The 14,452-nt window shown below is 41.0% G+C and overlaps 1 protein-coding gene across 1 annotated transcript in view; it reads right to left on the bottom strand.

Annotated features, from left to right (window-relative positions):
- SMC4 (structural maintenance of chromosomes 4) overlaps positions 1–14,452 on the bottom strand; it is a 63,561-nt gene that overhangs the window by 22,535 nt on the left and 26,574 nt on the right. The window contains exons 5-13 of the mRNA XM_029066846.1: positions 11,290–11,454; positions 10,892–11,019; positions 9,660–9,800; positions 8,839–8,989; positions 8,292–8,456; positions 6,341–6,574; positions 4,626–4,811; positions 2,334–2,495; positions 8–233 (exon numbers count right to left, since the gene is read on the bottom strand). Of these exons, the coding sequence (XP_028922679.1) occupies positions 8–233; positions 2,334–2,495; positions 4,626–4,811; positions 6,341–6,574; positions 8,292–8,456; positions 8,839–8,989; positions 9,660–9,800; positions 10,892–11,019; positions 11,290–11,454 (1,558 nt within the window). The remainder of the gene's footprint in view (positions 1–7; positions 234–2,333; positions 2,496–4,625; positions 4,812–6,340; positions 6,575–8,291; positions 8,457–8,838; positions 8,990–9,659; positions 9,801–10,891; positions 11,020–11,289; positions 11,455–14,452) is intronic.

The following is a 14,452-nucleotide window of genomic DNA, read 5'->3' as shown; positions in this document are numbered from 1 at the left end:
CTATTACCTGACTGTTCTATAATTTGTCCTGATAAAGTTACTACTCTCCATCTTTTATCTTTTTGGAATGCTACTCTTGTAGCCTGATCCAAGTTGTTGGCTACTAAAGTATTTTGCAAGGCAAAATAAAAGGCTTGACGTATTTTCTCATCATTTACTTTAACTAAGTCAAATAAACGAGGTGTGTTTTCAGGAGTCGGGATTTTGCTCATCTTTTTTTCCCACACTGTCATCTATAAGGAAGAGAAAATATTTCTTAGAATATGTATTTTACAGTTTTTCATCAAAGACCCAAAATCATGAAATATGCATATTGCTTCATCATTCTGATCCTATATGGGTGTCTTTAGTTTATACACGTTACCAGGAACTGTTAAATTTCTAAATACCGGCCCATTATTCAACAAGTAATTCTCAGCAACTTTTTACAAATTTGACCCCTGGGAATCTGGCTTCTGCTCCTCTGCTACACAAAAACTGCCTTCCCTAAGGTCACTAATGACCTCTTCCTGGCCAGACCCAATGGCCTCTACTCTAACCTAATTCTCTTTGACCTCTCAAGCTGACTTTGACATGGCAAAACCTGGAAACCCTATCTAATCTTGGCTTCATTGATAACTGTCCTCTTTTGGTTCTCCTACTTCTCTGGTCCACTCCTTCTCAGGACCTGTTGTTAGCTCCTCCTTGCCTCCCATCTCTTAACTTTGGGAGTCCCAGAAGGCCCAGTTCTGGGTCCCCTTCTATTCTCCATGTTCACCCAAGTCCCCCCTCAGAGAACTCATTCGCTCCCACGACTTCAACTACCATCTCTTCGTGGACAATTCTCAAATCTACATCTCCACCTCCCTAACCTCTCTCCTGCTCTGCAGACTCACATTTCTTCTGCCTTCAGAAAATCTCCACTTGGATGTCCTACTGATCCCTCAAATTTAACATGTCCAAACTGAACTCTTTATTCAATAGTATTTATTGAGCGCTTACTATGTGCAGAGCACTGTACTAAGCACTTGGAATGAACAAGTCGGCACCCAAACCCACCCAAACCCTGTCCTCCTCCTGACTTTCCCATCACCATTCTCCCCGTCTCCCAAGCATTATCTTCAATTCATCACTTGCATTAATCCCATGTATTTAGTCTGTCACCAAATTCTGTTGGTTCAACCTTCACATCATCTCCAAAATCTGTCCTTTCCCCTCCATCTAAATTGCTATTCTGCTGATCCAAACACTTATCCTATCCTGCCATGATTACTGCACCAGCCTCCTTACTGACCTCCCTGCCTATCGCTCCCCACTTCAGTCCATACTTCACTCTGTTCCCTGGACCATTTAGTCCATGTTTCCCCTCTCTTCATGAACCTCCGATAGTTGCCCATCCATCCCTGCATCAAACAGAAACTCCTTACCACAGGCTTTAAAGCACTCCATTCGCTTTTCCGCTCCTACTTCACTGACCTACTGCCATCCAACCTTCTCTCTCACTGTATCCCGCACTCATCTTTCTTGCTGCCATCATCCTCTTTCTGGCCTGGAACGTTCACTCCCTTCATATCAGACACACCACCTCTTTCCCACCTTCAAGCCTTATTAAGATCACATCTCTTCCACGAGGCCTACGTCAAGTAAGCTCTCCCTCCTGGGCCACCTATTCACTTGGGTCAGTGCACCCCATCACCACTGCATTTATGTACTCATCCACCTGGAATTCATTTTTATGTCTGTCTTCCCCTCTAGTTTGTATGCTCCTGGTGAGAAGGCATCATCTGTACCTACTCTTTTGTACTATCCTTTCCCAAGCGCTTAGTTGTGCTCTGCACACAGTAAGAGGCCAATAAACACCAATTGACTGTGAGGTAGAACGGTAGCACCTTTCTTGGTTGCCCATCACCGTGACACTGGTCCAATCCTGCATCTGTGGTGGCATAAATGTAGACTATTTTTCAGCACCCTACCAACAACTCAGCTTCTGCCTTCTTTCATGCTTATATAGCAGGGTAACAATTCAATCAACTAATGGTGTTTATAGAGTGCTTATTATGTGCAGAGTATCGAACTAGGCACCCAGGACAGTACAAAACAACAGAATTAGTGGATGCGATCACGGTCCAGAGACAAATATGCCCAGCTCTTCTGGCCGGCTCCTACCCACTCTAGTTCTTGTCCAGGTTCCCACACCCAGAAATGGCACCAACAGCTAGCTACACTGCAGCTGCTTTCCCCTTAAGGTGATCTGCATGAATCCCACCCACTTTATTCCCTGAGGAGATACAAGTAAACATAAAACAACCTATGGAAAATTAAAGTAGAAAATTACCTCCCCGCAATCCACTCACCTTATCTAAACCTATAAACGTCGCAACGCCGATATTCTGTTTCTTAAGAAAGTTTACACATTCTTGAGCTGTGTCGATAGTATTGACAACGATGTGATCTAACGCACCACAACAAGATGAGATGGCAACGTCATACTTCTCATCGATGGCTCCCAAATCGCCCTAAAAATGAACATGTCACAAATGAAGTAAATTTTCCCTATTCTACTAAACAAAGAGATTACTTCATTGAACAATGAATTGGAGGCAAAAAAACCCACCCAGAATACTTTTGTAGGTGGAGCTTAAATTTGCTAATAAAAGTAATTTAAAAGACTTCTCTCAGCAGTAGGTCAGCTAATTATATGCAAAAAGGTAAATGGGGATATCGTCCCAAGAAAATAACTTCTCCAGTTTCTAATTTTATAAAAAAAGAAAACTTTTAGTTCGGAAAAGGGAACAATTAGCCCTTTAAAGCAAAAGTAGGACTTTGCTAAAAGTGTTATAGAAAATCTGGCCTCATAGATTCCAAAGAGCACACACTGACTAATCACATTCATATGGGAAGTGGGGGGCGGAGGGGAGGGGAAGAACCTAAACAAAAACAATGGGAAACTATTTGGTCTCTGGAACTGTCTCCTGAAAAATGATGTTTTGTTTAACCTCCCCCCATGTCCAGTGGGTCAAAAATGGGTCCCAGGCACCCCATGCCTTCTCTACCAACTATCCAAAATATAAAAATGATAATTATGGCATTTGTTAAGCTTGGCTTAGTGCAAGATCCAGGGCTTGGGAGTCAGATGTCATGGGTTACAATGCCGCCTCCGCCACTGATCAGCTGTGTGACTTTGGGCAAGTCACTTAGCTTCTCTGTGCCTCGTTTATCTCATTGGTAAAATGGATATTAAGACTGTGAGCCCCACGTGGGACAACCCAATCACCTTGTATCTACCCCAGCGCTTAGAACAGTGCTTGGCACATAGGAAGCGCTTAAGAAATACCATCATTATTATTTGCCCTACTGAGAGCTCACCTTTTCCAGGAGGCCTTCCCAGACTGAACACGCCCCGCCCCCCACCCCGCTGGGCTCATTTGTATATTTTATTACCCTATTTATTTTGTTAATGAGGCATATATTTCCTTGAGTCTATTTATCTTGATATTGTCTTGTTTTGTTTTGTTCTGTTTTGCTTTGCTGTCTGTCTCCCCCGTGTAGATTGTAAGCCCATCATTGGGCAGGGATCTGTTGCCGAATTGTACATTCCAAGCGCTTAGTACAGTGCTCTGCACAAAGTAAGCGCTCAATAAATACTATTGAATGAATTTATTATGCATCAAGCACTCTGGTAGATCCAAGCCAGTTAGGCCAGAACCACAGTTCCTGTCCTACACAGGGCTCATAGTTTCAATAGAAGGGACAACAGTTACTGAATCCTCATTTTAAAGATGGGGTAACAGACACAGAGAAATTGAGTGACTTGACCAAGGTCACAAAGCAGGCAAATGATGGAGCCAGAATTAGAACCCTAGTTTCGTGACCCCCCCCCAGCCCAGTATTCTTTCCCACTAGGCCTTTTACCAGGCTATAACAGTGTGCAGTTTTAAAATTTATTTGTAAAATAAAAGTGAGATTAAAAGAGAAGCCCTAAAATTCTATTCAAAAATATTTAACAGCAGTTCAGTGCTCCAATGCTTAGAACAGTGCTTGGCACACAGTGAGAGCTTAACAAATACCATAATTATCATTATTCTTTGGTCAACATCTACTGTGTGCAAAGCCCCCTAAATAAACAGTTGGGAATCTCTGCCCTTAGGCAGCTTATGATTTAATAGAGGGACAGGCATACACCATTCATTCACAAACCGTAGGAGAAAGTACAAAGACACAACTGATAACAGTTCGAAGATGGAAAGATGAATAAATATGTCTGTACCTAAGTGTATTGGAGTGGCAGGATTTGGGATCAAAGAAATGAAATGGGTAATGCTTCTTGGAGATGGGATTTCAGGAAGGCCCTGAAAATGGGGAAAACCAGGTCTCTTGGATTTGAAGTTAAGAGTCAGGTAAAGCGAGGGATTAGAGGAAAAGGAGTTAGGGAGAGAGGAGAGCTTGTGCAGAGCTCAAGCTGAGGAATAGCAGGTGAAGAGAACAGATGTATACGAAGGAGAGAGTTGGCAGAGAACACTGGCATCTGTTCAGGAATTTCTGCTTGTGGTGGAGGGAAATGGGTAGCCACTGGAGTGTTGTTTTGAGGAATGGTAAGATTAAAAATTAATATTTAAACATTAATTTTTTTAATATTAAAAAATTACCAGTCTTCCATATATTCCAGGAATTTTTCCAGATTTTTTCTGCTGAATCAATGCTTCAAGAACTTTTCCTCGACTACGGTTTACTGCTAAAGAACTCTTTGCTTCTTCAACCTTTTGGAGAGCCTCTCGAACCACATTTTTGATGCCCATTTCTTCTTTTGCGACTTTCTCCAGTTTATTTTCTTTCTAAAAAAAAGTTTGAACACTCATGAAGACTCAAAATCTCAAAAATTGATTTATTAAAATGTAAAACTGACCTGCTATGAATGCTGAAAAACATCAGCGCCAAGGGCCAATTTTAACATTTATGTATAATCTGAACGATATATGTTATAACAATATTTTAAATGAAAAATAGTATAAATTTACTTCTTTACTAAAGCATTTTACCATTTCATGAGCTGCTTCCAGCAACCTGTCAGGGTACAGGCTGTTCATCTAGATATATACCAACGCTTTTAGCAACATGCTCATTCCTTTTTAAGGAGAAAGCTGAAGGAGTATGTGAAAATGCAGATGTAAAAACTGAAAAGAGAGGGGGGAGTTTCCAGCCATTACCTAATGGGAAGAGTCTAAAAGTTTTATTGCCTTGCTAAGCAAATGATTTAAAAGTTGAATTGATTCAGGACTCCTGTGAGTTTTACGGAAATATAGTCTGTAAATGGTAGTCCATCACGGAAAGCTTCTCTGGGGGGGGAAAAAGAAAAGCAACCTCTAAATAAAACTTAGCTCATATGAAAAAATTTTAATTTGTGGAAACATGGAACAATTCTCCAAATGCTTTTGTACTTCATTTTGCTTTGTAGGGCTCATCCTTATATTCTAAATTCCTAGGAGAGTATGTCTTATTCCACATTCTCTAAGTCTTTAAACACTTCCCTTACTATGCTCGCAATACTCAATCACAGTAAACAATAAAATTCTATTAAATGTGCTGAAATATAAGTAGGATTAATAACAGTGAGCATCCTCACTGTTTAGAGCTTGCTTGATGAAAAAGTGTTCTGGGAAATACAAAATAGTACAGAAAAGTCTGGATCAGTTTTTCATAAATATGTGGAAACCATAGATATTGACTCCACAGAGGCGAGAGGGCCTTTGGCCGCCCCAAGGTCTCGAGCCGGAACTTCATGGGACTGGAAAGGGAGCAGAGGGGCGGCCAAGATGGCAGCTCCACCTCTGGCCTGCTGACAGCATGAGGGGAGGAAGACAGAAGGCCACTCCTGCTTTTCCTGTTCTCACTGGACACCTGGATTAGCTGGGTGAGAGAGACTCCTCTCATACCTACCCTGAAGTCCCGGGAGGAGCTGTCCTTCCTGTGGAACTAACAAGCCACTGGGGGTGGGCACGCATATGGCTAAATTCTCACCAGACTACACTGCACTGCGGCAAGCAGTACCCATGGTTGGTAGATCCTAGCCTGAATGTCGTGCACCATGGGTGGCCATATGGGATTCCCATCTCAGTGGCTCTGGAATGCCAATGCCGATGGATTCCTTAAGGCTGCCTGGACAGACCAGGTGGAGGTGACGCACAGAGATATGAAGGGGACTTCTTCTGCTCAGCCCCAGTAGTGGGTGTGCACCCAGAAGGAGGTGGCGGAGGAGATAGGTAAGTACTTTTTCCTGCCCCTCCTCTCCCTTCTCCCCTCGATGCTCCGCTAGCACACTGAAAATGAAAGGTTGGCACCAGTCTCGTACGAAATCAGATTTTACCTCTTTTAGCTCCTGTTCACTTGAAGGTAGTTTGGTTTCTAGCTCTCCGATGGCAACTTTCCTTTCTTTCAGGGTCTCAGAAGTTGTAGCCAGAGCTTCTTTCGCCTTGTTTAACTGCGATACAGCAGTATTATGGCGACTGAGATAGATATCGAGTTCTGACTGGGCTACATCCATCTTGGAACGTGCTTCATTTACTGTTTTACTGAATTCCATGAGTTCTTTTTCTTGGCTCTGTTCGAAATGGGTAGAATCCATTTAATCTGAAGTAGCTAGTTACTCATAAAACAGACATCATCTAAAATGCACTTGGTCTAAAGTTTATGGAAATCACATCACAAAATGGGGGTGTGAACTTTTTAAACATTCTACACCGTCACAATGCAGGAAAGATTACGTGAAATAATTTTAAAACTTTTCGCCCTGTGCTTCAGATACAATTTATCAGTTCTCAAAACTCACTGGAACAAAAACCTCCTCTGAATCTAGTCACCTTGCTGTAATGCATTTTCCTATTGGTTCTTGTAATTCCTAGGATCTACAGGGAAATAAAAGGTCGCAGAGAGCCTCCTATACAGTGTGCTTCCTCGGCAGAAGAACCCACGCACTGTTGCTTTGAGCTGTGAACGGGGAGAGAGATGTTCAAACAGAGTGCCTTCATCCCATCAGAATCTAGCTCATTTCTATAAACCCACACTCAGAGCTCCATAGTCGTTCCGATCTCTCTTCTGCCTTCCAAAGAGTTAGGCAAACCCACTCAATTTCCTACCACCTGAAATTCGGCTGACTCCCAATTCTTTCATCTAAGGCACTGATGATCACTAATGAAATAGTGCTGGGACATTTTACACAATATTTAATGAGGGACTTTCATTACTTCTACTACATAACAGTCTCAGTACCCAGACTTTTGTTTGGAATGCCGTGTGGATTATCTTTTCATATATTTTCCAACATGCCACTTGTCAGTGTGCTGACTGACTTGATGAAATAGAGAAATGCAGTGATATTTGCAAAAATGGACTACTGTTAGTCCAGTTCTTTTTAGCTTCCAAAGCAGTGGGGCTAAGTGGTGAAGAGCCTGGGCTTGGGAGTCAGAGATCATGGGTTCGAATCCCGGCTCTGCCACGTGTCAGCTGTGTGACTGTGGGCAAGTCACTTCACTTCTCTGTGCCTCAATTCCCTCACATGTAAAATGGTGATGAAGACTGTGAGCCTCACGTGGGACAACCTGATTACCTTGTATCTACCCCAGCCCTTAGAACAGTGCTCTGCACATAGTAAGCGCTTAACAAATACCAACATTATTATTATTACTAAAATTACTATAAATTTAAGCACATAAAACAAGTTTAGCCAGGTTTTGGGGAAGTCTATCACTACAATCAATCAATCTCCCCCTCTGGACTGTAAGCTCATCGTGGGCAGGGAACCTGTCTGCCAACTCAGTAGGATTGTACTCTCCCAAGCTCTATACATATTGAATGCTCAATAAATACCACTAATTTATTAGCAGTGGTATTTATTGAGTGCAGAACACGGTACTAAGCTCTTGGGATAGTCCAACAGAATAGTTGGTAGACATCTTCTCTCTCCACAAGGAGCTTATAGTCTAGAGGGAACTACAGCTCTGCCACTTGTCAGCTGTGTGACTGTGGGCAAGTCACTTCACTTCTCTGTGCCTCAGTTCCCTCATCTGTAAAATGGGGATTAAGACTGTGAGCCCCACGTGGGACAACCTGTTTCCCCTGTGTCTACCCCAGCGCTTAGAACAGTGCTCTGCACATAGTAAGCGCTTAACAAATACCAACATTATTATTATTATTACCCTTCTCTGCTCTCATTGATACATGAATGAGAGATCGATCATGTTATGATGAGGTTAGCAAAAACAGAACTGTTAACCCTGCAATTTGAGGAGCCCGGTCAAGAGTAAAATGATGTTTTGTACCTCTTTCTCTTTCTGCAGTTCTTGAGTTTCCAGTTTGAGGCTCTCCATAACTTGCCTCAGTTTCTCATCCTCTTTTTCTTTTTCCTTTTCAAGAACATTACTTTTGGTTGTCATTTCAGCGATAATTTTTTCACTATTGCCAGGTACGGTCTTCAGTTCCTCAACCTCGGGACAAAATAGAAACATTTGAAAAGTTACTGAAAAAAGGAAAAAAAAATGACCAAAAACAGAAATCAAGTGTTTTTGTGGGAAACAACACAAATCCCAAAACACTGAAAGGTCATCAAAAATTACCCAGTCTATCCTAATTCATTATCCATCATGGATGAGGAAGAAATGAGTGGATATATTACATTTAGTCCCAAAAGGGGAGAGAAAAAAGACCATTAGGGGCTTTCTAGCAAAATCCTGACTAAAAATGAAACCAGAATTTTAGATGAGAAAATGAACTTGTCTCAGAACTGATTCCACATGTGGAAGAACTATCTTCAACATTAACCAACTCCACAAGATCGTACAGGAAAGCAGTTCATGTTATTAACTGTACCTTTTCTTTGTCTTTCTGAAGCTGCTTCTGAAGCTTTTTTGTCTTATTTTTAGCATGTTTCAATTTCTCTCTTGCTTGAACATCCTGCAAGTCCAGCTGAGTAAATTTTTCTTTATTTTCCTCAATAAATTTTGTAATTTTATTGAGCTTCCTAACAAAGAAATAAAGATACCTCAAACAGTATTTTGGGATTAGAAGGAAAAGAGAGATTTCAGCCACACAGTTTCCAAACTAATTCTCTTCCCCTCTTCAAAACCCTACTTAAAACTCACCTCCTCCAAGAGGCCTTCCCAGACTGAGCTCCCCTTCTCCCTCTACCGCCCCCCCTTCACCTCTCCGCAGCTAAACCCTCTTTTCCCCCCATTTCCCTCTGCTCCTCCCCCTCTCCCTTCCCATCCCCTCAGCACTGTACCCATCTGCTCAACTGTATATATTTTCATTACCCTATTTATTTTGTTAATGAAATGTACATCGCCTTGATTCTATTTAGTTGCCATTGTATTTACGAGCTGTTCTTCCCCTTGACTCTATTTATTGCCATCGTTCTTGTCTGTCCGTCTCCCCTGATTAGACCCTAAGCCCGTCAAACGTCAGGGACTGTATCTGTGGCCGACGTGTTCATTCCAAGCGCTTAGTACAGTGCTCTGCACATAGTAAGAGCTCAATAAATACTATTGAATGAATGAATGAATTCTTATAATTTCCACTCACTTCCCACACTATTTTGGCAATATGGTATACAGTAAAAGCTGTGATACTAAATTAAACATTTCTGAGTTGAATACTTTTCATGTGAAATATGGTAGGAAAGAAATATTTACTTTTCTACATCTTTTAAAGATTTATTCTTAATCTTCATTTCATCAGAGAGTTTATTACTTTTCTCATTAATATCTTTTGTATCTTCATTACTTTTTTCCTTCTGTGTTTCCAGTTCAGTAACTCGTTTCTGAAGATCATAGCTGGAGGAAAAGAAGCATTAGTTTGAGAAACACATCTCTCTTAAATTTGTTACAATTATTTCATCGATATTAGGAACCCAACCTCAAAAAGCCCCAGAGACCAACATTCTACAATTTTAGGACTCATCTGTCATGATGGAAATTTCACTGTGAACATTCTCTTTTCACACAGGCCCAATATTTATTCATTCGTTCAATCATTTATCAAGTGCCCACTGTGTGCAGAACACTGTACTAAGCACTTGAAAGAGTATAATATAACAACAGACACATCCCATGTCCACAATGAGCTTATAGTCTTAGAGGGACTTCATCTTGGGAATGTGACTAGCAACTGTTATTCTGTATTCCGACGAGGGCTTAGTAGAGTGCTCTCTGAACACAGTAAGTGCTCAATAAATATAATTGATTGATCTTTTAATGGTCTGTGACTAAATTGATCTTTTAACGGTCTGTGACTTTAAAATAAAACATTTTTTACACTATTCCAAATGTATTAAAGTTTTAAGTAGAGTCTCCCTAAAATCTGAGCTTTCAGAGTGGAAAAATAGTAAATCTCTCCATTTGCTTTTCTTAACTAATCATTTGTGCTGAGTGCTTACTGTGGGCAGAGCACTGTACTAAGTCCTTGAAAGAGTATAGTACAATAGAATAAGACAGACGATCCCTGCTCACCAAGAGTTTACAGTCTTCATCATACCTGCAAATTTATGTTTCTCATATATTCTCTTTGATTTTGTGGGATTTGTTAAGTGCTGACTGTGTCAAGCACCGTTCTAAGTGTTGGGGTCGATTCAAGTTAATCAGGCCGAATATAGTCTCTGTCTCACACGGGGACTCACAGTCTAAGCAAGAGGAAGAAGGCTGCAGTGTCCACGGCAAAAGACTGGCAAACGGCAGAGCTTCACATATCTTACTCTTGTGGTTGTGCAAAACCTGGCTTAAATTGCAATTTCAAGGCAAACTTTTTATTTAAGGCCAGCAACAGATTCCCAATTAATCTTGTTTCAGAGGAACATGAAACATCTCAGATACACAATTAGTGAATATTAAAATCAACTACATTAAACATTCATTAAAAGATTTCTTACACATAATACTGGCAAACGTGATTCTTTTTCTTAAATACTTCATTTTCCAAGGCAAGAAACTCAATGGCGTTGTTTTTTTCTCCCTCTAATGAATCCTTTTCCTTCTCTACCATTTTCACTCTATTCAACTACAAAGAAAGTTAGGAAAAATAGGGTTTTAAAACAAATTCAAATAATTAACCATATGTTGAATTGTTAATTCTCCCCTATTAAAAATGTTAACTAAATTTAAAAGAAAAACACTTTTCAAAGTTGCTACGTTGGAAGAAAAATACCTTTTTTATTATGTTACGTGCATTATAAAAGAGTGATTTTACACTTAAGTCTTGAGCATTTCTAAGTTTCAGTGTTTATAATCAGGGCTCAAAAAGGCTGACTTTGTTCACAAATTTATTTACCTTTTCTCCTCTTTGTTCATTTAGCATCTCAACTCTTCGACACAAAACTTCAATAGGGTCTTTCAGACGTCCCGAACCTATTATGTCTTCTAAATATTCAAGCATACCCTCGTCATGTTCAGTCTGACCTTTTGGTTTCATCATAGCAATTTGTTCAACTTCGCCCTTTAAAATATTGCAAAAATGTAAAATTTAACCGTTAGTTTATATTCAAGTTTAAAGTAATTTTCTACATTGAAAAGAGATAATCTCTTGCCTAGAGAGAAATGGGACAATATCTAACAAGTATATGCCAATTATGAAAAAGAGAACCATATAATTGGCAGCACAAACCTAATCAATTGTATTGACTGCATGCTTACTGTGTGTAGAGCAACTCAACAGATTTCTGGCAAATACACAAAACACAATGATGTCTAATTGTTGAAAACATTCCTTAAGGAAAGTGAGGCATCTATCCTGACCATCAGGAATTACGGAACTTTTAGTGGCAAAACCAGTTCAATCCCTCCCTTCAATACTCCTTCATGACCTGAGTCTCTAAAAAAAAAAACACAACAAAAACCAGAAGTCCAGTCTAAGGTGGGTTGGACAAATATGGTCTGGGAGCTAGAACGGACTGATCAATTGATTCTATTCAGCCCACAAAGTGCCTAGCAAAAATATCTATCTATTTGTTAAGTGCTTATTATGTGCCAGGTACTGTACTAAAGTGCTAGGGTAGACAAAAGCTAATCGTACATAGTCCATGTTCCACATGGGGCTCACAGTCTTATTCCCCATTCAGCGGATGAGATAAGCGAGGCACAGAAAAGTTAAGTGACTTGCCCAAGGTCACAGCAGGCAAATGGGGGAGCCAGGATTAGAACCCAGGTCCACGGCCTATCAGCTCTTGGCCATGCTACTTCTCATTTACATGTAAACATATATTTAGACGTACATATAAACATTAAGTGTTTTAATCTTTACAGATAAATTTGTACGGAACCTACACATGAAGAGTTTTTGGATAAATGCAGTTATTGGAAAAAAAAAATGAATGCAGCTTTCTGAACATGTTAAGTGGCCCTCCCGCCTGAGGAATTGCTCATTACTGCCCTAAACGGTGTGACATATGATAAAGAGAGGTGGTGGTAGTGGTGGGTCAGCCAAATAATAATAATGATGATATTGGGATTTGTTGAGTACTTACTTTGTGCTAGGCACTGTTCTAAGTGCTGGGGTAGATACTTGGGTTGGACACAATTCTGTCCCACCGAGGGCTCACAGTCTTAATCCTCATTCTACAGATGAGGGACCTGAGGCACAGAGAAGTAAAGTCACTTGCCCAAGGTCACACAGACGTGGGGGATCTGGGATTAGAACCCATGACCTCCTTACTCCCAGGCCTGCGCTCTCTCCACTAGGCCATGCTGCTTCTCAATAAGCAAGGGAGCTGCAGCAGAAGATGGAACTGAAGAAAGCCAGCATAGGAGAGCTCCAAGGAAGAAAGGCAGGAAGGGGATGGAGTGGGGAAGTGGGGAAGGAGAAAAGTGAGACAGCCTCGACTCCCAGAAGCCCAAGGCTGTCTGCCACCTGCTGAATCACCTTACAAATCCTTTCTGAAGTACCCCTAGGGCTGGCTCTCTACTTCCGGAGAAAAGGCAGAACAGAAGAGCTCCTGATAGGCAGCCAAAACTCCTTCATGGCTAGCCATTCACAAGCAAAAGACAGGCTTTTGCGAGGAAATGCTAAAGTATCAGTTTACCTAGCACCTTATTTTCCAAGAGCCAAAACACGATTAAGATTTGGAACCAAGACCCAGTTTTTTGAGGGACGAACTGTCAGAAGTCTGACAATTCTGAAAATTGCCTGAAAGTTTGAAAATTCTAGTAAGTGGACATCCAGTGAGGCAAATAATAATAATAATAATGGCATTTGTTAATATTATTATTTACCTCATTGAGTCTCTGCTTACTAGATTTTTCAGACTTTTAAACAATTTTCAGAATTGTCAGACTCCTGACAATTTGCCCCTCAAAAAACTGGGTCTTCGGTCAAAATCTTAAGTCAGAATCAATTCTGTCAAAATAAGTGTTACAGATGGGCAACTGATTCCTGAAGCAGGCAGATATGATCTGCACACAGTAAGTGCTCAATAAATACCACTGACTGTAGAAAAAGGACATGATGACTGACTCTGGTGATTCCTCTCGGAGAACGGGAGATTGTCTGGCCCTCCCCGCAAACTTCCCCTGGTCATTACGACTTGTAAAATAGTTTATCCATTCCGAACAGCTCCCATGAGCGCCTCCCCGTCCATCACCTGGTCCCTGGATCAAGCTTCATTAAGTCAAGCTGATGCAAAGTAAAGCTGAAGTAGGGAAAATTTAGACATACTGTAATCGCTGTTTGTCATAACTCGAAATGTCCAGACCTCCAAGCCTGGAGGGAACTGAATTGCTAGATGCTTGCCTAGGCCTTTCCTCACAACCTGGACACTAAGGAAATGTTTGAAATGCCCCTGATCACTACCTTCTATAAGGCGGCAAGGAATTTGCTTGTGAAATCTGTTAAGGCAGGGTGATCAAAACTCTTAAAGCAAAGAGCCACAATCCAAAAACATACTGTACTTGAGAGTCACAGATTAGAAAACAAACAAACAAACAACAAAAAAGTCCTAGGATTTAAACCAGAATGGCAAGCAGGAGGTTTGGGGTGACTGAGACACAGCTGAGGGTAGGGGCCAGTTGATGGGACAGGGCTGGGTTTCTCTGCCTCCCACAGGATTACATTTAGGTCCCCTAGTTTTTCTACCGCAACCCATACAGCCAGTGAAGTGGAGCTGTGTGTGCCTTCTGAGCCACATATAATAATAATAATAATAATAATGGTATTTAAGCACTTACTATGTGCCAGGCACTCTACTATATTACAGCATCTCTCTGATATCACCTACTGGCAAGTTCAATCTAGCCAGAGTGCCTCTGGATGAGCTATTAAAGAAAATGTATTGACACTATCTTAAAAAAAAAAGTCACTGAGCAGCTATAGAGCAGGTGTGACCAAGCTTTATGAAAGAAAGCTCCTGAGAGCTGCAGGTCAAAAGAGCAAGCAACTGTTGTAGAAGGGAGAGGGGAGCAGGGCAAAGGGGAGGAAAGGGCTCAGAACAGCAGGAAAGAGC

Source organism: Ornithorhynchus anatinus, chromosome 1 (assembly GCF_004115215.2).
Source record: "Ornithorhynchus anatinus isolate Pmale09 chromosome 1, mOrnAna1.pri.v4, whole genome shotgun sequence".
Classification (NCBI taxonomy): Eukaryota; Metazoa; Chordata; class Mammalia; order Monotremata; family Ornithorhynchidae; genus Ornithorhynchus; species Ornithorhynchus anatinus.
Note: the sequence above shows the minus strand (reverse complement) of the source record. Positions and strands in the feature narration are given on the sequence as shown.